This window comes from Pseudorca crassidens, chromosome 1, assembly GCF_039906515.1.
Source record: "Pseudorca crassidens isolate mPseCra1 chromosome 1, mPseCra1.hap1, whole genome shotgun sequence".
NCBI classification, from domain to species: domain Eukaryota; kingdom Metazoa; phylum Chordata; class Mammalia; order Artiodactyla; family Delphinidae; genus Pseudorca; species Pseudorca crassidens.
This window is the reverse complement of record NC_090296.1, coordinates 187,597,477-187,623,758: the sequence shown is the minus strand read 5'-3', so window position 1 is coordinate 187,623,758 and position 26,282 is coordinate 187,597,477. Positions and strand designations below refer to the sequence as shown.

At 43.1% G+C, this 26,282-nt stretch overlaps 1 protein-coding gene and 1 long non-coding RNA gene across 9 annotated transcripts in view; one reads left to right on the top strand and one right to left on the bottom strand.

Annotated features, from left to right (window-relative positions):
• The window catches only part of ARHGAP21 (Rho GTPase activating protein 21), a 168,371-nt gene that overhangs the window by 26,984 nt on the left and 115,105 nt on the right, over positions 1-26,282 (top strand). Inside the window, exons 1-2 of one of the 8 annotated variants that reach the window (XM_067703324.1) lie at positions 13,816-14,016; positions 15,386-15,794. Coding sequence is in view for 7 of the 8 variants with exons in the window: in XM_067703274.1 (XP_067559375.1) it covers positions 15,714-15,794 (81 nt within the window). In the remaining variant the exon portion in view is untranslated. Of the gene's footprint in view, positions 1-13,815; positions 14,017-14,313; positions 14,432-14,545; positions 14,564-15,385; positions 15,795-26,282 lie in introns of those variants that run through there. The other 7 variants (XM_067703263.1, XM_067703306.1, XM_067703299.1 and 4 more) reach the window with 7 other exon arrangements.
• Positions 12,475-13,831, bottom strand: LOC137205315 (uncharacterized). Its single transcript, XR_010934093.1, has 2 exons — positions 13,226-13,831; positions 12,475-13,051 (listed from the first exon to the last, which is right to left on the bottom strand). It is a non-coding gene; the product is annotated as an uncharacterized lncRNA (long non-coding RNA).

Below are 26,282 nucleotides of genomic sequence, written 5' to 3'. Positions count from 1 at the left end.
CCTCATCACCACTCTGTTTTTCCTATCACTTCACTCTCTTCCACTGCCCCATAGCATACATCCTCCAAACTGAAAATGGTCCACTGGGATTTTACTCTTGGCCGATGGCAGAACCAAGCCACTCTACGATGGCCAGAAGAACTGGCGGCTCTATGCCCACCACCCCGGCTCTTTTCGCTTTCTTCACATAGAGGAAAAGTCATAAAATCCCCTAGGAAATACCATTTTTCTGTCTCTGTGTTTTCAGTTCTGGTTAATAAAATTCTGCAGTGCATCACATATATGGTCATGCTCTGAAGTTGTTTGATGCATGGGTACTTTTTTTTCTGACTAGGCTTTGAATTTTCTTATAGCTTGATGCAGTATATACAGAACGTCTCACTCAATGGTGTGTTTGATTCAAGCAAGATTAGTTTTTAAAAACTATAAATTTATTTAGTAAATGTTTTCAAGCATTGTTACATGAATGATCACACATTATTTTCCATGTCCACTAGTGACTGGGGGGAAAAAGCATGTGTTTCAATTAAGGCAGAGAGATTGAAATCAGATTTTTTCACTTTTTAACTCAAATATTAGTTTAAAATTAATACATATTTGTTGCAAAATCCTGTAATGTTACAAAAATATGAAAAGCAGAAAATAGTAGCCATGTTGTCCTTTAATCCTACCCACACCACCAAAAGAAAATATATCAAAGTTTATAGTGAATATTCTTCCCAACACTCTGATTTATTTTGCTTTATCCTCTTCCGTGAGACCAGAAAATTTTAGGTAAAGGCTGTTCCATCAAACTGTGTTCTCGAGTTAAGAAGATGTAGAGAGGGCTTCCCTGGTGGCACAGTGGTTGGGAGTCCGCCTGCTGATGCAGGGGACACGGGTTCGCGCCCCGGTCCGGGAAGATCCCACATGCCGCGCAGTGGCTGGGCCCGTGAGCCATGGCCGCTGGGCCTGCGCGTCCGGAAACTGTGCTCCGCAACGGGAGAGGCCCCAACAGTGAGAGGCCCGCGTACCGCAAAAAAAAAAAAAAGATGTAGAGAAAATGATGTACAACTGATTCATAATGGATATGTGAAGTGAGCAAAGAAAAAAAAACCTTTGAGGTATAAGATGTCTAGGTTTTTAACTATTCTTAGTAAGAGGAATAGGGAAAAGTATGTCTACTCCATCTTCCTGGAAACTGAAGTCTAAGGAATTTTATCGAGTAAGTACGGAATGGTTCAACTGTAACTAACCTGATGTATTAAAATGGGGACGTGTCCTAATTATTATTATTATTTTTTGCTGTGCGCGGGCCTCTCACTGTTGCGGCCTCTCCCGTTGCGGAGCACAGGCTCCGGACGCGCAGGCTCAGCGGCCATGGCTCACGGGCCCAGCCGCTCCGCGGCATGTGGGATCTTCCTAGACCGGGGCACGAACCCGTGTTCCCTGCATCGGCAGGTGGACTCTCAACCACTGTGCCACCAGGGAAGCCCAGATGTCCTAATTTTTAACAATATTTCGATTTTTTCAATGAACCTCTCCCCCCTGCCTCCCATCATGGGATATTATTTAATATTTTGCTTAAAGTTAATACCAGTATTTTAAGAAAAATCTTAGAAATCACTATTCACATCTGAAATTGGCTCATGGCTTTCTTCTTCCGGCATATATTCATCATTCAGGCTTTAGAAAATTGTTTAAATTTTTTTGCTTCTTTATTTATGCCCTAGAGCCATTTAAATTGTATAGGAATTATCTGTTCCTTAAAGAGCTGTACAAGAAATTTCTGTATCCAGAAAGCATTTTATTTATGGCACTTTTTTGCTGTTTTGTTTTGTTTTGTTTTGTTTTGGCTGCGTTGGGTCTTTGTTGCTGCGCGCAGGCTTTCTCTAATTGTGGTGAGCGGGGGCTACTCTTCGTTGCGGTGCACGGCCTTCTCATTGTGTTAGCTTCTCTTGTTGCAGAGCATAGGCTCTAGGCACGCGGGCTTCAGTAGTTGTTGCATGCGGGCTCAGTAGTTGTGGCACAGGGGCTTACTTGCCTCGCGGCATGTGGGATCTTCTAGGACCAGTGCTCGAACCCGTGTCCCTTGCATTTGCAGGCGGATTCTTAACCACTGTGCCATGAGGGAAGTCCACGTAGGCTTTGTCTTCAGTCAACTTTTGGAATTTTATATTTTCCCTGTTTTCAGATATATTATCAAGCTCTTGCTTTTACTTCTCTTACATTTCCTCCATTTCTGTGGTTATTTTCTTATTCTTATTTCCAGGTATTCATGTTTTCTTCTCTTTTTTTCTTATTAAATAATCAAATGATTTATTTGTGTTGTTGCTTTTATTACAAGTTTTATTTGTAATTTGCACTGCTTTTTGCTTTTCAATTATTTGATGCAGTGTTTTACTTTTATTAATTCTCTCATTCTGCTTTCCTTAGGTTTAACTTTTCTTCTAATTTCTTGATTTCTAAAAATCATTTTCATTGTTTCTTTTTTGGTAGTGAAAATATATGAGGTTATGAATGTTCTTATAAGTACACCTTTGCTCACATTCCTCAGACTTTGACAACTACTGTTCTCATTTTCCTTCTTTTGTTGGTACTCTGACATTTGGATTTTGGTCACCTGTGTAATTAATAGAAGAGTTGTCTAGGGGAGCACATGAATAATTCCCAAGGGTTGAAGGCTTTGCCTCCACTTAAAAAAAACCCAATTTCGAGTTGTATGTGGTAAAACTATTTTATGCTATTTCTGCCTTGTAGAATGTACCAAAATCTTTTCTATGGCTTGACATATAGTCAATTCTTATCGTGGTTTCATGGGAGCCTTGAGAGAAGGTAGTCTTTTATTTTTAGAGAGAGAGTTTGATAGATACTTATAATTTCAAGCTTGTTAATTATGTTATTCAGGTCCTCAGTGTTTTTTATTTTCCTATCTGTTTGCCCCAACAAGGACTGAAGAAAGGCATTTTAAATTTGTCATTTAAAAAATGGAAGTAATGCTTTCTCATAAATAATTTTAGGAAAAAAACTCCAAATGGTGATCAAGGTGCTTTTTCCTCTCCTTCGCCATTCGCAGTTCCTCACCCCAAAGACAAATGCTGTTCAGATTTTCTGGTTTCAATATATGTTGTGGAAATAGATAGATTGTATTACATACTATATTATGTCTAAATATATATGTTATTTTTTTAACTTTATTTTTTTTATTGGAGTATAGTTGCTTTACAATATTGTGTTAGTTTGTGCTGTACAATGAAGTGAATCATCTATATGTATACATATATCCCCTCCCTCTTGGACCTCCCTCCCATCCCCCCATCCCCCCATCCCAACCATCTAGGTCATCACAGAGCACCAAGCTGAGCACCCCGTGCTATACAGCAGGTTCCCACTAGCTATCTGTTTTACACATGGTAGTGTATATTTGTCAATCCTAATCTCCCAGTTCATCCCGCCCTCCCCATCCCTCCCCGTATCCACATGTCTGTTCTCTATGTCTGTGTCTCTATTCCTGCCCTGCAAATAGGTTCATCTGTACCATTTTTCTAGATTCCACATATATGCATTAATATACAATATTTGTTTTTCTCTTTCTGACTTACATCACTCTGTATGACAGACTCCAGGTCCATCCACATCTCTACAAATGATCCAATTTCGTTCCTCTTTATGGCTGAGTTACATTCCATTGAATATATATGCCACATCTTCTTTATCCATTCATCTGTTGATGGACATTTAGGTTGTTTCCATGTCCTGGCTATTGTAAATAGTGCTGAAATAAACATTGGGGTGCATGTATCTTATTTCCTGTTCTTCTGAGGTTTACATTCTAATCTGGGAAGAGAGACAATAAATAACAATATTAAACACCAGGTGGCAATTAGGGTTAGGGTTAGTGCTTTGAAAAATTAAATAAAGTGTAAGCAGTGGGGAGAGAGCAGTTGGCTTTGGGTGGGGTGGGCAGATATGGTACCGTTTTAAGTCGGGCTGGGGACTCAGGGAAGACCTGTCTAGTAAAGTGATGTTTGAGCGAAAGACTGAATAAAATGAGGGAGAGGAACCCAAGTGGATATCTGGGGGAAAGTGTAGTCTAGGCTGGGGAAACAGCAGGTGCAAACAGAAGGTGAGCTGCAGGAGGTGAGTGTGTGTGTGTGTGTGTGTGTGTGTGTGTGTGTGTGTGTGTTTGAAGAACAGCAAGGGTATAGGTGTGGCTGCACTGGAACCAGTAGACAGGAGGTGGCTCAACATAGAACAAAGGGGAACTATTGTAAGAATTTGGGATTTTTATCTGAGGGAAATGGGAAGCCAGTAGAAGGTTCTAAGCAGAGAAGTGACCCGACCTGACTTAGATACTAAAATGGTGACACTGGGTCCAGTGTTGAGAGCAGGCACTAGCAAAGTTGTGGGCAGAAACTCCAAGATTGGTTAAAGACTGTCATCACCATCCAGGTGACAGATGACTTGGCTTAGACGTGAGTGATAGCTGTGGAGGTGATCAGATTCTGGATACGATTTAATATTAGAGCTAACAAAGCTTACTGGTGGTGAGATGGGGGATGTGAGAGAAAGCAAAGTCAAGGCTGCCTCAAAGTTTTTGGTCTGAAGCAACAGAATAAACAGCGTTGCCGGTTAATATGGGAAAAGCAGATTAAGGCATTTTACACTTGAGACCCCTTTTGAGTATCAAGGTGGAGGTAATAGTCATTACAACTTTTGCAGACAATCCAGGGGTTGGAGACTGAGCAAGTAGAGTTGCCATTTACTGGTTTGATGAATTTATATTTCCCACCTGCAGTGTGTAAGAGCTTCTGTTTTCATCAACACTTCAGCCCTTGATGTCATCAGACTTATTTTTTGCCAGGCTGATGGGTTTGAAATGGTCTCATTATCATTTTAATTTGCATTATGCTGATTCCATTGATATCAAGCATCTTTTATTATGGTCAGTGGCCACCTGTGTCTCCTCTTTTGTGAATTGCATATTTATCTTTTCTATTGTATTTATTGGTTTATAGGGACTCTTTATAAACTGTCGATATAAATCCTTGGTGGGTTATATCAGTGACATATATCTTCTGCTAGTCTGTGGCTTGTCTTTTCACATTATTTCTAATTATTTAGTCACTCAACATTTCTGCCTTAGATACCAGAAGAATACTATTAGGGAATACTAACTCCCTATAACCACTGAGGAAATTACTGCAATTAACACTTTTTCACCTTTCTTTGTCCTTCCACCTCTCAAGTTTTTGTACCCTCATTTTGATTCTCATATATTATACTGACAGCATTATTACTTTTCATTGTAGGACCTTTCTTTCAAGATGTATAATGTGTAGATTCTATATAATCAGTTGTTTCAGTCCTTTTATATTTACTCTGAACCCTGTTTTAGTGGATTATAGGGTCATATCATATAATTGTTTTGAGGAAAGGTGGTACATTTCCCAAATATCTACATAGTTGAGAGTGTCTTTCTGCGGCTTTTAAGTGTGGGTGTGTGTCATCTTTAAGGCACCTTTTTTTCTTCAAAACTCTTTTATATCAATTCATACTGAGAAGAGTTCTGCGGTTAATAATGTTTTTCCTTTGGGCCACAGGTCAGTACACTTTTACTGGAGAGAGCCAGATAGGAAATACTTTAGGCTTTGCAGGCAGTATGGTCTCTGTTGCAGTGTCCTGCCTCTGCTATTACAGTGCTGAAGCAGCCGTAGACAAGTAAACAGATAACCATGGTTGTATCCCCATAAAACTTAGTTTACAAAAACAGGCAGCAGACTGGATTTGGTCTGTGGGGCATAGTTTGTCATCCCCTGCTTTAAATGATTCACTTTGGTTTACTTTTAGGATTCCTTTTTTTTTTTGAATAATCAGAGTTTAACAACTTCCCCCAAGTAATTATTCTCTTTTAATAATTCCTGAAACATGGTAAGTCTTTTTAATCTTTGGCATTGCAAAATAGTGTTCACATATAGTTTAGACAAAAGCTAAACTCCTATACCAAAAAGATCTTAAAAATACAGTGGTTCTTATATATAGAAGTGGTTACATGGAAGGTTATGTCTGTTTCTGGTAACAAGCCAGAAGTAGGCAATTCAGGCCTGTGGCAATGTCTCTAGCATCTTCCACAGGTGACTTCCATCTCTGGATCAAAGGAGATGCTCCCATTCTCAGTATCTAAAGGAAGATTCCCAGATAAAATATAGGACACCCAGTTCAATTTGAATTGTAGATAAACAATGAATAATTTTTTAGGACAAGTATATCTCACACAATAATTGAGATATACTGAAAATGTGTTCTTCGTTTATCTGACATTCAAACTGAACGGGGCATTCTTTACTTTTATTTGCTAAATCTGGGAATCCTTTTTTCCAGCCATCATGAAGGGGGAAAAGGGTTAGGAAGGCACAGGTTCAGTCTTTTAAGGAAGGCCTCCAGCGTGGCAGACACCCATTCCTGCTCACATTTCATTGCCTAAAATTTAGTATTAGGGCCACACCTAGTTAGAAGAAAGGCTGTGAAATCAAGTCTAGCTTATTCACCACGTGGCCAGCTCAAACACTATTTTTATGGAAGGAGAGAACAGATATAGGAGGACATTTTACATCTTTTAATAATTTTTCTAGTTTCATTAGTTCTAAACTCTATGTCAGAGGCATCAATTTCTCTAAATTGGATTTTGGTTACTTGTCCTCCATATTTTTTATCTCCTGTCTAATCACTTTAACCTCTTTGTCCTTTTCCTTTGTATTTGAAATGCTTTTTAAAAGCCTGTAATCTACCCCACTATTTTCTGCCAGATGTTTCTTCTTATTCCTTATAATTCAGTTATTACTTCTGCAGTGGTATGATCTTTTTTTTCCCTCTCAGTATCTACCCTTAGCTCTTCCCGTCTCCTTTTAGATCTCATTCATTGTCATGTCATTTCACTTTTTTTTAATAAATGTATTTATTTATTTATTTTTGGCTGCATTGGGTCTTTGTTGCTGCACATGGCCTTTCTCTAGTTGTGGTGAGTGGGGGCTACTCTTTGTTGTGCTGCGCGGACTTCTCTTCACGGCGGCTTCTCTTGTTGTGGAGCACGGGCTCTAGGCACATGGGTTTCAGTAGCTGTGGCACGCAGGCTGAGTAGTTGTGGTGCATGGGCTTAGTTGCTCCGCAGCATGTGGGATCTTCCCGGACCAGGGATCGAACCTGTGTCTCCTGCATTGGCAGGCGGGTTCTTAATCACTGCGCCACCAGGGACGTCCCATCTTGTCATTTCACTTTTGACATATTTGATTTCCTTCAGGGTGGAAAACATTTGTCTCTATTTTTCTTGTTTACTGGGTGGAAAACATTTGTCTCTAGTTTTCTTCTGTTTACTGTGGTGAGTTGTCTTCTATAATACATCTTTTCTTTCACTTTAGAATAATATGCTTCTTTATTTCATCTTCCCCTTTTCCTCTCCAAATTAAAACGTTTACATCAATCCTTTTATTTTCTTTCCATCCATCTGTGATCAGATTTGCTATCTAGATTTTCTATGTATATAAAGACACAGCTAATGAATTATCTTTGAGTGGATCCAGCCAATGAAGAGCCACAGTAGGAGGCTGGAAGAGGGCGAGAGGGTGGGTTCATAGGATGTGACACAAGATTGGGCTCTCTCCTAGTTGCAATATCTACTTTTTTCTTTCTGTGTTGCAATTTTTAAAAGTTAAAACGTAATTGAAAAAATCTTTTGGGAGAAAAGTTATGCAAGCCTGCATCTATCCTACTGAAGCCCAGATGTGAACTGCCACATATTATCCTGCAAACCTTTCCTATCTGAAGGTAGAACCCTTGGTTAGTTGACTTTTGGATTAGAAGAGAATGCAGTCAGGATTTCCCTGGTGGTCCAGTGGTAAAGAATCCGCCTTCTAATGCAGGGGACGTGGGTTCGATCCCTGGTCGGGGAACTAAGATCCCGCATCCCACATGCCGCAGGGCAACTAAGCCTGTGCGCCTCAACGAGGGAGCCCACATGCCACAAACTACGTGCCACAACTAGAGAGAGAAAACCCTCAGGGCACAACTAGAGAGAAGCCCGCGCACTGCAATGAAAGATCCCGCATGCTGCAACTAAGACCTGACGCAGCCAAAAAAATAAAGAAAATAAATAAATAAAAAAAGAAGAGAATGCAGGCAATGAATCAAGGAGTGGAGGGGTCTTTTGATGTCTCTCCTACTTCTGCCTTGTAAAGGTGAAAGGGAAGGCTAAGATATTTTTTTCATTCTGATGAAAAAGATTTGGTTGCTCTGGCTTAGGCCTGTAATATCAAAATCAATTGCTAGCACAATTTCCTAGTTGGAATGGTTGGAATTTAGTGTTCTATTCCAAGATGATGAGGACATTTCAGTTCTCCAGTTTGAATCTGGGTTTCTACCCAGATTGCACAGTATTTTCACAGGATGTTCCAGCCCATATTTAGTTGGGTGGGTGGAAACCTTTAAAAAACTGGCCTCATATTTTTAAGGAAAATTGGAATGCTTATAAATGGAAGTCACGATTCTTAGGATAAAAGAAAACTGTGTACATTTTTATTCTTTCTTTTTCTCAAAATATATAAATAAACTCTTAATAATGCTGATGCATATGAACACCGAACCACTCAATTTTAATTATGGAGGTGCTGGTGCTGAAAAACAATTTGAACCCAGAAGAAAATGTTTGCTCCACAATTACGGTTAAACTATGGGCTTTGTAATTATTGCCAAAATGCAAGTGCTATGTTTTTGGCATGGTAGCGTGGCCAAAAAACAGCTCAGTCACCAGAGGTGGAGGTAGGTAAAGAGATAAAATGTGGCATTTCTGGAAATTGAGGCCCACATCAAGTGTCCTCTGTGTGGACACCTCTTGTAATTTACACCTTCCCTTTTAGGCATATGCACACAGACATATACATAGATCTTCCAGCAACCCAGAGAGCTGTCGGACAGCCAGGAATTTCTTGAGGTATAAATATTTATCAGTAATAGTGATGTAATCATCATTCTTTTCTTGAATAATTTTCCAGTGAAATGTGTAAAAGCTGTGGTAGGTATTATGGAGGTCTGAAAAAGAACTAAATGCCCTGGGAATCTGCCCTAGAGAAGTTTCTAATTTAGATAGAAAAGGAGATAATAATCAGGTAAATAATAATATAAAATTGTTTCTGATCAAGTAACCAATTAATAGCAACAAACAAACAAACTAAAAAGAAACAGTCAAGCAGAGTACTAGTCCAGAGAAAGGAAAGACCAGGTTAAGTGGAGGGCAGAGAAATTATTCAAGTGTATCTATTGTGTGTGGTGCTTGCTAGGCACTATAGACTTGGAATAAAACAGCATCAATACCCTGTAGATTAGAAATTAATAATCGAAGATAGTAATCATGTGGACAGAAATATTAAATCATATATTTGGCAGATGCAGAGAATTAGATTAGTAAATCGTTTACATTATTAATTAAAAAGAGGTGATGGGGCTTCCCTGGTGGCGCAGTGGTTGAGAGTCCGTCTGCCGATGCAGGGAACACGGGTTTGTGTCCCGGTCCGGGAAGATCCCACATGCCGCGGAGCGGCTGGGCCCGTGAGCCATGGCTGCTGAGCCTGCACGTCCGGAGCTGTGCTCCGCGACGGGAGAGGCCACAGCAGTGAGAGGCCCGCGTACCGCAAAAAAAAAAAAAGAGGTGATGAAGGAAGAAGAATCTTAGAAATTATTATTATTGGCCATGGCGCATCTTGCAGGATCTTAGTTCCTGGACCAGGGATTGAATCTGGGCCCCTGACAGTGAAAGCGCCAAATCCTAACCACTGGACCACCAGGGAATTCCGTAGAAATTATTTATTGTAGAAAATCACTCCCTTCCCTTGATTACAATAGTTTAATGCCTTGCCAGAGAGATGAGTTTTCTGTAGTTATTCAACAAGAAAGTCTTTTTCAAAGAAATATTAGTAGATAATGTGTCTTTTTACTATTGTATGAATAAGAAATGAAATCTACAGTATAGTCCTAAAACCAAGAAAAGCCTTACTCCTCTGAGGGCCATTGGTCTTAACTGCCTCAGACATATAGTTTGGCAAACGCTCCATCGCAAATTACACATTTCATCTGTGGAATTCGCTGGCAAACACTTGTGCCTCTTAGAATTGCCAACTTCTATATTGAGAGTAGAAATCATCCATAGATTATTACAGAATGACATTAGACCAGGGGCTAGGGCATTTCGGTTCTATTTCTGGCTTTGACATATTTCCTTGATGATGGTTCACCAAAACAATATTACTGTGTCATTAACAAAGTCAAAACTGAACATTTTAAGGTTATAGTTCCCACCTTTAAGAACGTCTTGCCTACATTGCAAGAATTATAGTGTGCAAGGTTGTCTTATAGTTGTTACTAATATAGCTGTAGTAATTTCTGAGACTGTTTCAAGGAAATCTCTCAGAAGTTAGATTCTAAGAAATCCATACATTTATTAGCTATGCTCAAAAGAGGAAAATATCAGCCTTTCAGAGTAAACAAAGCTAGAATTACTGTGAGCTCTTGCTTATCCACGATACTTGGGATAAAGAATACTACCAAGATATCAACTGCGAAACCCACGGTTAATTCCATATCTCTTCATTTACAATGATCCCCAAACCTACTGTTTCACCAGATCTCTCCCTGGAATGGTTAACAAGTAGCCACAGGAGTTAGGTTTGGCTGGTTTTCCTTTCTTCTGCCCTCCCTTTGGTGGAGGTGTTAATGAGTGAAACACCCAAGACGGGCAGCTGAAGACAACGCCAAGGCTTTGATTTGCATCCTCCACCAATTATACCGTCAGCCTTTGGAACGGAGAATGAGGAGGGATGGCTGCCACTTCCCAGATGCCTAGAGGGCATCCACTTGGGTCTACTCAGAATGCATCTAAATGAGAGCTCAAGCAGCTATTAAAGTATTGTTACTGCTCATGCCTTAGAAAGGAATAGACCTAATTTTTTACACTGGGTTAATACGTTCCTAATAAATACCAATGAAATGTTATAAAAGCATAGGGCTCCTGTTGGAAAAACAGGACAAACCCCTCCTTCATCATAATACTTTAATAGGAATAATATTTACATCTATTGTCTTATTTGATGCTCTCAACATCCCAGCAAGAGAGGGAAGGGTCTGTCATACTTGGAGGTCCCAGGAGAGTACTAGGGTTCAGGTTTCCCAAATCTCAGTTATGTGCTTTTGCTCTTCTGCATCCAGATAGCCTAATACACATAAGATACATATGGCAGCAAGTTATAATGGTTCTTAAAAACAATCCTAAGTTTTCGAACACCGTAATCTTACCGATCCCAGAGGTAGGATTAAATCATTTACCCACAAAGCACAATGATCAGTAGAGGAAAAGCTAAGTAAATGTTAGCTTCTGTTGTTGTTATTAAAAACTGTGTTAGAGGTAGGATAGTGGTGTGGAGAGAAGCATGGACTCTGGACCCTACCCCCTGGGCTTGAATCCTGGCTGTGCAGTGTACCTGTCTTATTAAATTGTGTGTAAAGCTCTGGAATACTCAGCAGGCAGGCAGTGCTATTATAGACTGTAGTCACTACTATTACTTGATAGCTCTAGTACTTATACACAGAAGTAAAAATTTACCCTAGGTCACCCGGTAAATGTTGAAGCTAGACTGTAATCCTGGTCCTTCTGCTTTTACCTCTTACAGAAATGTCTTTCTAGGTTACATTAGTTTCCCACAATTCCTAAAATGTGTTTTACCTCCTTTTCATATCTCCTTCCATGGCCAACATGTAGTCTCCTTTACCAAACTGAAAGCCTTTTTCAAAATCAACATTTATAAAAATTTCCATGACAAAAACCTTAACCCTAGACGTCCTCAGCTGTGAGGTACTCAGTTGATGCCATGCACGTGCATTTGCATTTGTAAGGAGCTGTTTTGTGCTTAAAATTGTTTTTCCTTTCTGGACATATTCTATAAGCCCACTAGAGGTACACTACTTGAACCCTGCATTTCTATTCACTTCTAGTTCATTTACCCTATCGCATCCAGAACTGGATAGCCCAGTGGGCTATTCAGTAAATTACCGACTGACTGGCAGGAATTCCTTCTGTTTTATTCTTTTTTTTTTTTTCCTTTGTTATTGGCTGACTAGTTTTGTCAGGGGCTGTCAAGAACATGCAAATTTCGTGGCCACATAAAAATGATCTAGTCAGAGTCGTTCCCCTAATCGAGGCGGAGGATTTAGTTGTATATTCTGATGTTCGGCACCTTCCACTCTTAGGCAGATCTAAAAACTACAGCACAGGTATTCAGGCCCCAGGGAGTGGTTTTTAGTTTTTTTTCTCACCAACAACCGAGAAACAGGACCCGAGGCAGCGGACGGAGAGCTGGGTGTGGAGGCCGGGGTGGGTGGAGCGGGGAGGTGTCTCTAAATCTTCTGGGGAGAGTGCGGTAAGAAAGGAAGGAAAAGGTACGCAGACCCCAAAGCTTCTCGGGTTTGTTCTTTTATTTTTCCCCTTAGGAGGGCGGTGGCAGCTGATCAGACACAATAGCTGGCAGTCCCCCGCCGGCACGAAGATAAAAATGACCCTCAACAGCACCAGCAGGAGGACTGGGAAAGGGAGGAGGGGTGTGTCTGGGAGGAGGCGAGGATGAGGGTGACTAGGTGACAAACCCCGCCACCGCGGCGGGGTCCTCCACTCCAGCCCGGCGAGGACAGGAGCTGTGAGACACCTCCCCGGAGGGGGGCGGGGTGGGAAGGGGAGCCCGAGGGGCGGTGGCTTTCCTACTGGGGGCGGGCAAAGGGTGGAGGGACGCCTGAGTCAGCTGCCCCTGATTGGCTGGAGTTCTCTCGTCGCGTCTTCCGATTGGGCCATTTGCAGCGGGAGATGTTGTGAGGCGCGGCGGGGCGGAGCGAGCCGCCGGGGGTCTGGGGCGAAGCCCCGGAATCGGGCGGGGAGGGGCCGCGGTTGGGCCCAGGACCCCGCGCTGCTGCGACCTGCTGTGTGGAGAAGCGCAGCCACCTTTCCTCAGTTCCGCTAGCTGCGCCGAATTGTTCAGCTGCCCTGAAGATGTAAAAAGGGCAAAGAATTGAATGAACAGCGCTTGGCTGCGACCTCTCCCCAACCCCCCCCCACCCCAAATGAGAAGCTGTCTTACTGTCGGGCGTGAGAGGACACTCCCTTACCTTGAAGTCCCACATCGCACCCCTCCCACTGCAAAAAGGGTCAAAAACTCACCCGGGCGTGTCCCCCGCAGTCTGGGACCCAATTCTGCGAGTCTAGCCGTATGATCGACCCCCTCCCCGGCCCTGACGCCAAGTACCTAGTCCCTTCCCCAGTGGAAGCCCGGGTTCCTGGCCGCTCCCGCTCTGCGCTCGGGAGACTGGAGAAGGCGGGGAGGATTTTGTGTGTCTGGTTTTTGGGGAGGTGTTCGGGGTGGTGGTGAGGGTTTGTAGGTCCCGACACACATTGGGGGGGTTGGCGAGCACCCCCCGTCCCCGCCCCCGCCCCAGGCTAATCCCCCTTCTCCAGCGTCGGTTCCCGCGACCATATTATTCAAGACAGAAAACATTCAACCCCAGAGCCTCCCCTGGGGAGGGGAGGGGAAGGAGGTGGAGTGGGAGGAGGTGGATCCAGGGAGGAAGAAGCGAGAAATCCGCCCCCGGGAAACAGCTCGGCGCGGCAGCGGAACCAGGCACTTCTGTCACTTGGCGGTCGCGGGCGCCCGAGCGCGGCCCCGGCCCGGCCCGGCGAGGCGAGGGGAGAGTCCGGCGGCCGCCGCCCCGCCCCACGCCCTCCCGCGGCGGCCGAGAGCCCGGGGCCGGCCGGGGCAGGTCGCGGCGGTGCCTGGGAGCGGCCGGCCGGGGGCGGCGGCGGCCTCGGAGCGCGGCGGCGGCCTCGGAGCGCGGCGGCGGCGGAGGACAGCGCTGGCTCGTCCTCCCGCTCGGTCCAGTGCGCGCCGGGCGTGAGGGGCGCGCCGTCCGGTGGCCGGCCGGCTCGGTGCGGATCTACTCGCCGCGCTTTCTCCGGTGCGTGTCTGCTTTATTTTCCGCCTCGGCCGACGGGGCGCAGGGCCGGCGGGCGGGTGGAGAGGGAGAGCCGGGCTCGCCGCTGGCTCCCTCCCTTCCCGCCACCCCGGGCCAGCCCGCCCCGGCGCTGGCGCGGGGCCGGAGGGAGCGGCGGCGGGCGCCCGGCGGGGGCGGAGGGGCCGCGCCCGCGTGTGCGGAGCGAGGGAAGGCCGGCGGGAGGAGGGAAGGGCACAAAGGCCGGCGGCGGGCGCCGGGGTCCCGCCGGCCGGCCGTGGAGGAGGGGCGGCTCCCGTCCGCTCATGAATATTAACCGAGCCTGCGGCCTAGCGCGTACCGGCTGGGCCCGGCGCCCGGCCCGCGTCCCCGCCGCCGCTCGCGCCGCGCCTCGGAAGCCGGGCCAGGCGGGGCGCGCAGGGTGAGCCCCCTCGCTTTGGGCCTTTCCCCCGGGTGTCCCCGTTCGTTTTGGAAAGTACATATTTGGGCCGCCCTTCCCGGGAGATCGAGATCCCCGACCCGCCTCTGGAAGGGGCGGAGGAAATAGTGGTCGGTGGGTGGTGGTTTTCTTTTTCCTATTTTTTTTTCTCCCTAGGTGGCCACGGGGAACGGGGAAGACCGTGTCGAGGCGTAGTTTGGGGCGCGGCAACTAAAAGTGGCCGGGGCTGCGGCTTCATTTCTGTAGCTCCGGAATAATGCCCCGGAGAGGGAGTCCCTCCTGCCGCCGCGCGCACCTCCCCACCCGGCCCCGCGCCGTCGCCGCCCAGCCCCGCCGCGGGCCAAGGAAAACAGCCGCCTCCTCGGAGACACCGGCGGGCCGGGGCGGAGGGCGGAGGGCGGGCGCCCCGGGTACCCCAGGCCGCCTGGAGACGCCGGCAGAGCCGCCGGTCGCGTCCGAGCAGGACTTTTTGTTTTTATTTTGGGGAGCTGGGGAGATGGCGGGGAGCAAGGAGGGCTTTTGAGAAAGGATTATCCCATTTTAGTCCCGCGGGGAGCAAACTTCCCTTAAGTCTGCTTATCCGGGTGATGCAGAAGAACATAGACTCCCTCTCGTCTGCCCAGAAAATACATGAATTAAAATGCACTTGAAAAGGGAACGGTTTTTCTTGACGGCTGCACAACGGCCGGGCATGTTTGAGGCAACCACCGTGCAGTTCTGATGTTTCGCTTTTTTCTCCCCCCCTGGTTTATAGGATTTTTTCCCCTTTTTCTATCTCTTTTTGTATGGGAAGGTTCTTTCATCTTTCATACTTCATCAGCATGGACCGAATTATCTTTCCATGTGTTGGAAAGGCGAGCTTGGGGTGGGCATGTGAGCAAGCCTAAGGTCAGTGTATGGAGAAAGTTCATGCCCTTTAACTTTTCCCTCTTCTAGGAAAGATCTCTTTGGGAGAGTCTTCACGACGCGCTCGCCTTGCTCTTGGACTTGGGAGGAGCGCTAGGAAGAAGGGGACCGCTTTCTAGCCGCCGAGGAGACCTCTCTTCTTTGTTTTTTATGTCTGGAGAAATGGACGAAGACGGTGAAGTCAGTTGAAGTCCGAAGAAATAATCATCAGGGCATTTCGAAGGCGCTTCATCAAAACCTTCATTCCCTGGCGCTCTAATTGTCTCACCGGCACTGCACCTTCTAGGAGCCTGGTGTGGCATTTCCCCCCCAATGTGGACTCCCATGGGTTGGTCCCTTCTTTGTAATTTGAAATGAAATGATGGCCACACGTCGGACTGGTCTGCCGGAGGGAGATGGTGACAACAAGCTCAAGACCTGCGGGTCCCCCGCCTGTGAGGTAAGCGGAGCGGCAGCATCGCGGTGTAGCCCGCAGTGGCCTGTGTCTGTGAGGTGTCCTGCATGTGGGCGGTCAGTTGCCACCGGGCCTAAGAAGAGGTTTTGGGGGCTTTGGACTGAATGGTGGGAGTGCCCCAGCTTGACCGGTAGGGAGATGAAGCCTTGGCCGTTTTTGTTTCGAGGAGCTTCCAGTGATTCTTCTGCAAGGACGTTTTCCTTACTTACTTTGAAATGTCCCCATCTTGGTCATCTCAGGGCACGGAATTCTCCCTTTTTAGGTGGCTGGGAATACTACAAGCTTCTGTTTTCCTACAGTTCCCATCCTCCAGTATTTTTGGAGCTGGGCTGGTTAGGGGGTGCTTTGTACCTGTCGAGTGTGTATCCAAGGTTTGCTCTGGAGGTGGAGAGAGGGCATCTGTCTGGAACGCTTGTTGCTCCTGGACCACCATCTCTCTCCGACACTGATGCTGTTGCTGTGGATATCTGCTTTGGGTAGAGAAACAAGTCTTTTCCCCATGGACAGTTTAGTTTAGGCACAGCCTTGGAAGACTGCTTAATGGAGCTGTAATTCCAACTCCCTTAAAAATGTCTTGCCTTTCCTGTTCTTTTATTTATTCCCTTCCTTTCACTGCTCAAAAGTCCTGTGAGTGTCAGCCTGAGCTGTCAGGTGGGTTGACTGCCTTCAGACCAACATCTTTGGGAGGGCTAAGAAGATTTTACACCAGGCTTTTGGAAATTTTTTGAGCAAAGCAGGAGAGAAATAGAAAATCCATTGATCTGTGGCACCCCTATGCCCTGTTGCCTCTATCTTTTTTCCTCCTTATGTTTGGAGTTTAATTCTATAATGGCTCCTTTGTGTTTACTTTGTTATTGATGGTTTCTGTAATTTGCTTTTGCTAAACATACTGAATACTGTTTTCCTTTAGATTTTGCTTTTGAGCTGCCTATATTTTTAAGGAAAGGTTGAAGATTACTTTAGATAACAGTAACATCCCCCAATGAGCCGTCACTCTCATTGTTTATTTTGTGCTTGTGTTACATTTTAACTTCATGGTCATTGAAATGGGGTCTAGTTCTCAGTGTGTGATTTTTGGCATCTTAATAAAAATGAGTCAGAAGTTAAGTTTTTGTTCATAAAGCAGGCAGAGGAACTTGCTTCACGCAGCTTACTTCATACTGCACTAGAAAGTTTATGCAGAAATCAGTGAGGTAGGTACAGTGTGCCGTTACCGTACAGTTTATTAAACTATAGGTTTACAGTTAGAAACAGTGTTTTACTTTTTGACACCTATAAACACCTGCTTGCAGGTAAAAACGTGATTAAGTATAACACCACAATTCTCTGATCATGGTGAACCATAATAACTCCTTTTGGAAGGCCTACCTACAGCTTAGTGATTGCTTAATGTGTATTGTAGTTCCATAATGATAGGTACTGTGGTGTTAAAGCCTTATTTGTCATTGACTTGTGAGTACCTTAATTAGCATGCTATTTGCATTGTATTTGCAAGAACTAGTGTTATTTGACTTTTTTTTTTTGGGTCATTTAAGGGATATCCCAGAAACCAAGAATTTATAATAGACACATCTTGTCCTTGGCTAGAAGGCAGTGTTTCCAGTTGCAAACTTGGCTTTTATTAACAATGACAATTATGTATTTTTTTTAAGGGCTGTGAAATTTGCTTTCATTTGGACCTTACTGCTGGCATAGCCGTAGTATTTCTAGTTTGGGATCCAAGAAAACACTGTATTGTCTGTATTTTGCTCATTTAGAGACTATATACAGTAGTTGGGTTCGGTAATAAACTGTGGTGTTGCTTGGCTTTTTAAAGAATAGACAGATAGTTTGCTTAGATTCTGTGTGGAAATAGAAATAAAGGCGCTGTATGCTGTCAGAAAACATTTAAAGTCTCAGGGTGAGGCGCGAGGGTAACTTGTATTTACTGGCTCTGTTTAGTTGTCTCTTGCTGATGCTTCTGAGGCACATTAAATCTTGGGAGTATTTATTAGTAATAAAAAGAGTTGCCACTGGAATACTTCGGGTATCAGTTTTGGGTTGACAGATATTTAAGTCTCTGAATACTGCACTTAATTTTTGTGCTTAATTTTATTAGAAGAATTACATTCTAGAGTAGCACTGACATTCTTTTCAAAATTTTAAAAACCAATAGCTAAAAAACTAACAAACAAAAAACCGATTGCTATGTTCCTAAATGGGTATTTGAATAATAAATTTGTGTGTGCTTTTCCTACCCAAGAAACGATGGTATATATCTTAATATTAATGGTATTAGCCGAAACTAACTTTGTAGCACAGAAGAAATCAATGTAGTGAATTAAAGGAGTCCCTGTTTTACGCCTTATCTAATTGGCTAATTCCACCTGCTGTGAATAAGGTCTATTGTTTTGATGAAAAACCATCAGGAATTTCTTGTTTATATTAACTGTTAGAATCTAATTGTGTTGCCATATGAGTAAGTGTAGGCACCACCTCCCAAGACTATATTGGAAGGGCCCAAAACAAACAAATAACAAACAGTCCTCTTCAAATAAAGAATTGTGACACTTCAGTAAAATATATTTTGACATTATACAGTAAGGATAGCATAGCTGTGTTCACACAAAATGATATCCCTTTCACATCTAAATATGTATTTTTGAAAATTGGTTTCACTCACTGAGCCAGGTAAGTGTTTTTTTTGTGTGTGTGTGTGTGTGTGTTGTGCACGCATGTGTACAGGCTGATCTATGACACCTAGCCTTGCATAACTTTGCTCACAAAATCACTTTTTATAGACTCTGAATCCTCTGTGGTATTTTCACCCCTTTTCACATCATATAGTGTTTCTTCTTTATGGTTCGACTTGCTCTCTCTCTCTCTCTCTTTTCAAAGCTTTGTAATCCACATTATTCTTCCCACTTCTAACATTTATTTCATTTTTAATCTCTAGTCCACAGGATTGTACACGTGTTTAGCACTTTCACTGTCTACTATTAGAACAAACCTATTTACTCATGCTAATTAACTTAGTTCATTTTGTGTTTTGCTTCTTCACCGAGGCTAAAATGATCCTGTGACTAAAACGTATTATAAGCTGATGAAAACTATTTGTTGATTTTGGAACAGTGTAAATAATAAAGGCATTTTCTGTGCGTGAATTCATTCACGTAAAAATTCATACTTTTGCTCTTCTTTCTGGAATACTGTACACTTTGCTTTTATCCCAGACTTCCTTGTTCCTTCTCAGGCGTTCTCTCCCTCCATCTGTCTCTCTTTCTCTCTCTCTCTTTAGGCTTCTTATTCCTCTGCTGCCTCTTTCTTGTTGGTTTTTACAGGAGCCAGGCCTTTCCATTCCTCTACTCTTTTCTCGCTCCCTAGGTTTCATTTTACATCCTCCCAGGGCTTTAATCTACATGCCCGTGATTCCTAATTTACAACTGTATCTCAGATTTTATGGCTGCTCTCTAGACCTAGATAGCCAATTGCCTATTTACCATACAGTTTTTTTGGATAGTCTACAGGCTCTTCAAACTCAACAGATTCTCTGCCCTGACCACCAACCTGCCCTCTCCCTGACTTCCTTCTTTTAGTGAGTAGCACTGCTAGGTACCTATCTGTCCAAGTTAAAAACCAGGCTACAGTCCTTGACCCCTCTCTCTCCTTCTTCCTCCTGTCAAAGTCCTACATTCTGAATCCCACTGCCACTCCCTGAGTTCAGATTAGCTGCATCTCAGCGATGAATCATGGACCAGGCTTCCTAACTCGCGTCCCAGGCTCCCAGCCTTGCCCCCTTCCAGCTCTCCGATCTGCCGTAACCAGAGCGCTCCTCCTGAAATAGAAAGCTGATCATTGCATTCCCTGGCCTAAAACAGTTTTCTGGCTTCCCATTGCCTTTGGAATAAGGCTCAAACTCCTGAGAGAAGTCTGAGAGGACTTCTGACCCACCCTTCTCCTATCGCATCTGTGACCTCTCTCTGTACTTCCTGTATTGTCAGTACCACCCCGCCCCCCTCCAAGGGCATCACAATGTCTCTCTCTTTACTTCAGGTCCTTATAAATCCTGTTTTCTCCCAGCCTTCCTTCCATTCTCCCCTCCTCCACTTCCACCCCTCCCTGGCTGATTTTTACTATCATTCTGGTCTTTTCTTCAACATCACTCAGGAAAGCTTTCCTTGACCTTCCAAGACTGGATTAATTGGCCCTGCTGCCTTCTCCTCAAACACCCTCCCTGTACTTTATCAGGAAGAGCACTTACTAGTTTATTTATCTGTATTCCCCTGGATTGCAAGTCCCATGAAAACAGGGACCATGTTTGTCTCTACAGTGAGTGGCGCATAGTAGGTGCTCAATAAATATATGCCAAAATAGCCAATAAACATAGCGGGAAAGGCTTTAGTTTTCTATTAACCGTTCATTTAGATCCCAGCACACTGTACCGTCTTGATGGTCCTCCTGCCTCACTGTCCCCTCCTTCTCAGCCTTGGAAGTTTCCTCAGCCTCTTGACCTACTAAGTCTTCCTATACCTCAGGGCTCTATTTGACCCTCTTTTCTCCTCTCCAGACTCAGTTTCATGGTTTTAAATATCAGGTGTAAACTGATCATTCACATATATGCATATGTACACATGTATTTGTGTGCGTGTGTGTCTCTCCACCCTGACCTCTCCCTTGAATTCAGATGCCCACATCTAGCTGACCTGCCCACTCAGAACCTCCACTCGCCTGTGGAGAAGCCACGTCCCGAACCAAATTCCTCCTTCTGTACAGCCCCTTCCCCCGCCCGCCCAGCTTCCCTGTTTGCTCCTTCCACAGTCTCCCTCCTCTTAAGCAAGAGCATTCCCACCCTCCCAGGTGGAGTCTTGGGAGTGACCTTTGATCCCTCTTTTTCTCTCTCGTGCATCACCTGCAAATCTGGCTACCGGCCTCTCAGCTCAGCCCTTGCCAGCCTGCAGTCTGTCCCCACAGTCATCCCGGTGGACCCTTTAGGAGTCAGGTCCTGGCACTGCTTTGCTTCGGCTCCTCTACTGGCTTCTCCTCTCCTTCAGGAGGAAAGGCTGAAGTTCTCGGAGTGCCCGCAGACCCCTGGACAGCCTCCCGTCTCCTCCCTGAGCTCACCTCCTGGGCGCTCCCCGCTTCTGCGGACACAAGAGCCCAGCATGCCCCAGAGCCTTCCCGCTGTGTTCCATCTCCTTGGGACACTGTCCCCCAGGTGTCTGCAGGGCCCGCTTCCTTGTCTCCTCCAGATTTGCTTAGAAGTCACCTTCTGGGAGGATCTTCCCTCCCCTGCTCCCCAGGACACACCCTGCCCTCCTTCCTCACTTCATTTTTTTCCCTGTCACTTACTCTCCATCTGACGCGCTCCTCCATTTGATTTTGCTTATTGATTTGGACAGATGATGTACGTAAGTGTTAAGAGTACAGTTTGTTTTGTTCACCTGGTATTTCTTGTGTCTGGAAGGGAGTCTAGCACGTGGTAGGCCCTCAGATATTTTTTTCGAATGAATGAATGAAGGAAGGAAGACCTAAGGAAAATTTCCATTCCAAAATGTTCTTGAGTTTGCATCTAGGTAGTTTAGATTATATAACGATGTGTAGTGTGAATTGTAGGTTCTTCTTTAGACCTCCATTTCCATTGGGATGGCTGTTCACAGTTTTCTTTGCATCTTTCTTACCTTTTGGGAAGCTGGTAACCAAGTAACAGTAACCAAGGCAGTGTGTAGTACAAATGTATGAAGTACTTTGTGCTAAGGTGAGATAATGGTAATGAACAGACTAAGGGAGGGGAATCAAACTGGTGGTGAAACTATGAAAAGGTAATAGGGTCATCCCTCAGGATCCACAGGGGATTGGTTCCAGGAACTCCCACCCAATGGATGCCAGAATCCTCAGATGCTCAAGTCCCTTATGTAAAATGGGGTGGTATTTGCATATACCCTTACACATCCTCCCTTATACTTTAAATCATCTCTTGATTACTTATAACACCTGATACAATGTAAGTGGTATGTAAATAGTTGCTAGTGTGCAGCAAATTCAAGTTTTGCTTTTTGGAACTTTCGGGAAAAATTTTTTCCAAATTTTTTGATCCTTCATTGGTTGAATGCACAGGTGCAGTACCTTTAGGTACAGTGGGCCAACTGTATGTCTGATGTTTTCTTTCTTAAAACAATTGGCCAGTATAGGAATCTTCCTTACGTTTTAAATTTTTTTAATGTCGTGAATATTTCACTGTAAGTTAAAAAATGATCACAACATTGACTATGGCAAAATGTTAACAGTTGTTAATTCTGGATGGGGAGAATACCAGAATTATATTATTTTTGTATTTTCTCTTTTTTTGTTTAATTCCAAAGTTACAATAAAAAGACAGCATTTACAGGTTTAAAAAATAGGTAATATGTTACCAGTCTTGTGAAAATCAGGTTTCTAGCAAACCTACCTACGCTGCTTAAAATAATACTTAGACGCTTTTTGAAAAGGATACGCGTTACTCAAAACAGTACTTAAACAGTTTTTAAAAAACATGTTTTCTTCAGTGGAGGATTCATTGCAGGCTAGCGATAGTACAGTATAACATAACACTGTTATTTAATTTGAAACGTGTGTTCCTTCATATACTTGAATCTAAATGGCAGAATACCATTGTATGTCAAAAGCTTTACCCTGCAAATTAGGGTTAAAAGTATAGCCTGTTGGAATGAAGAGCAGCGGCAGCAGAACTCTGGATTTGGAGGTATTGAGTGGAACCCATCTCAAGATAAGAGCCATCAACAAAATGAGTACCCAGGTCTAAGAAGAGTTCTCCACGCATTGTTAGTGTTTTGTAGCATTCATTTCTTCCAAATGAAACATTTTATGAAGTCCTTGTGCCTTGCTTACAGAATCTCTAATTCCTTCCTCATTTCTTTAGCTATTACCAGATCACATAATCAGGTACAAACGTGATACTCAGTTTCTTTTGTTCTTTGCTTTGTGAGGGGACCCGTCATCTTATTATATTTAACATGATGATTTAAGTATGGGCAGTGCTGGATGTAGATGCACAGATGCTGTTGTCGAATGCAGCTATTTTCTATTACAGAAAGACCATATGGTAGGCACTTGTTTTTCTTTCTGGTTGATGTGATTAGATTAGTAAAATGAAAGGTTATTGGACTTAGATTGTCCTAGTATTTATTTAATTTTAATTGACCATAAGGAATTAAGTATGTTAAAAATATTACGAGCCGTCGATATGTTCTGTTGGTTTGAAGTAGGAAGATGTCTTCACTCAAAAGCTCAGTTTTGGATTGCTTTTACCAAAATAGTTTTTTAGTTTAAGTTGTCGTATTTTTAAAAAAACGGAGTATTGTGCAGATAGCTTATTTCACAACAAAATCTGGAAGATGGCCTTTTGTGCCTCGAAGAGAATCTGAAGACAAATGGATATACTGTACTATAGGTTTAAGAAACTTAGTGTGATGGAAATTGTTTTTGATAAGTCCTCTACTTTCTAGTTATTTATTAATATGGAAAAAATTCCACCATGTAGATTTGTGAATAAGGGAATAGATTTAAAACCCAAATTTGATATTTCTGAAATATTCATTTATCTTAGGGAAATTTTTAGGCAGACCAGAAAAATTGTTATTATCAACAAATGGCGAGTTAAAGAATTTCTTTATTTTTCCTTAGACCAGCTCCTGTTGAACCTTCCTTCTGTTGGATACTGGGTGTGTTCTTGATTCAGACTTGGTTACTTATTGCCTTTTCCCCTTGTTGCTTATCTCTGTTCTGAATAGACACCGGGCATAGTTATGAGCAGTAGTCTGTTTATAATCCCACAAGTTCTTTTTCCTTCTTATAACCTAATGAAGACATAGCCTCTCGACTTGAACTGTGGTTCACTGCATTCATCTTTAATAGATCTTAACAAGACTTATTTTCTTGAGACCCTTTTGATTTTTCTCCCTCCTTAGAATGGAGAATATCCTTAAATATCAGAAGCTAGAAAGCTAGATTTATGATTACATTTCTTCTGGATATGTCTTAGCTACTGTGATCTTGGGGATTCACAGGCATCTTTTTTTTTTTTCTTAACCTTAAGATATCTAGATATCTTTAATACCCAGTATCTTCCTAATAAACACAGATTCTGCATTTAAGAGAATTTGTGTCAACTAGATCAGTGAGACCTACTTTCTCCTTTGGGTTTTACATATTGGCTTCTGGAAACATTACATACCTAGTGAATGTGAGGGGGAGGAAGTACTCTGGGCACCCAGTTTAAATCAGATCTTTATTATAATGCTTTTAGGAAACTAAAAACATTTCAGTTTACTTATTTTTCATTTAATACTATTTTATAGACACCATTCTCTGCTCATAAGGGAGATATATATATGTGTGTATATATACACACATATATATGTATATATATATACACACATACACACACATATATATGTCAATTTTATAAATGGAGGAAAAGAAACTCTTAAAAAGCATTATGCAAAGATATCTTCAGGGATTGTAATATGGAAGAGAGATTAGATTTATTTTGTGTGGCTGTAAAAGGCAGAACTAGGATCAGCAGATAGACAGATGGGCCAATTTCCAGAATTCAAGGAAAATTTTTTGTTAAATTAGAAGTTAATCGGAATAGAATGTGTTCTTTGCACAGGTGGGATGACCTTCAGTTAGGGGACTCCAGAGAGGATTCCTCCTTTGGTAGGAATTTATTATTTTATTTTATTTTTTAAATTAATTTATTTTTGGCTGTGTTGGGTCTTCGTTGCTGCACGCAGGCTTTCTCTAGTTGTGGCAAGCGGGGGCTACTCTTCGTTGTGGTGCGCGGGCTCCTCATTGCGGTGGCCTCTCTTGTTGCAGAGCACAGGCTCTAGGCGCGTGGGCTCAGTAGTTGTGGCTTGCGGGCTCTAGAGCGCAGGCTCAGTAGTTGTGGCACATGGGCTTAGTTGCTCTGCGGCATGTGGGATCTTCCTGGACCAGGGCTCAAAACCGAGTCCCCTGCATTGGCAGGTGGATTCCTTTTTTTTTTTTTTTTTTTTTTGGCAGGTGGATTCTTAATCATTGTGCGACCAGGGAAGCCCTGGTAGAAATTTAAACCAGGCAAATCTGGACGATCATTAAGAATCACTTGGACAGCCTTTCAAACCACAGATTTGTGTCCCCACCATTAAGTTAACCAATCAGAATCCTGGGGGATGAGACCCCAAAACCTTAGCTTTTAAAAAAGTCCCCTGGTGATCTTCTGAATTTGAGAACAGCAGAATAAAATGATATTCAAGGTCTAGGTTCTTATGGCAGCCTGGTTTTAGAATTATTCTGACCAAATTGAAATCAATGTAAAGAAAAAGCAAAAATATGGGGAAAAAATTTAAATGACTGTAAATCAGTGAAATTTTCAAGCTTAAAATTATAATTATTTTCTTCTAATTGTAATTAAATGTATTTCTTTTTTAAAAATTAATTAATTAATTAATTTTTGGCTGCATTGGGTCTTCTTTGCTGCCCTCGGGCTTTCTCTGTTGCGGCGAGCAGGGGCTACTCTTTGTTGTGGTGCGCGGGCTTCTCATTGCGGTGGCTTCTCTTGTCGTGGATCACAGGCTCGAGGTGTGTGGCTTCAGTAGTTGTGGCACGCGGGCTTAGTTGCTCCGTGGCGTATGGGATCTTCCCGGACTAGGGCTTGAACCCGTGTCCCCTGCATTGGCAGGCAGATTCTTAACCAGTGTGCCACCGGGGAAGTCCCTCTACATGTCATTAATATAACAAAATAATATTCTTTTCAAATAAAGTAAATGTTATGTTGAAAGAGCACTTTAAAATTCTACAGTAATAGGTGTTACACTTTTTTGTATGTATGTTATACTTTAATCAAAAGTTACATATTTTAAAGTGATAGAACTATGATCTTGGTTATATCAAAGCTATTGTTACTTTTTAGATTTATTATAAAAGTAATTTGTTTCATGTCATTTCTCGAAGGGCATATTTTCTTTAAGCAAATAGCTGTTAGGATGGTTTCTTTTGCATCTTGTAATCATTTGTTCATACCAACTCTTTTATCAAGAATAGGAAAAGTTACAGTGAAAGAAAAAGATATATTCTATCTTTACCTAAGTATACATTGTGAAGGGTTTCAAAAATCATTCTAACATAAATAATAATAAACTAATCATTAACAAAATAATTTCACTTTACACACCCTTCTTCATTTAACAGCAACAGCTACTCTATCTGTTCACTGAATCCATCTTATCTTTTAATCTCACTGATTGTGAGATGCATTGGATACTATGCTGCAAAGACAATGTAAACTAATTACAGTGTCCAACTGCCAATTCTGCAAAAGAAGCAGGGTTTCTTAAAGTGATGTTGCAGAAGGAGCAAAGTCACTGACAAAGAGCTGAGTGAGACCAGTGAACAGATGCAGAAAGCATCAAAGTTGACAGGTATCTCAAAAGGGAATGATTTGAATTCTAGGGATTA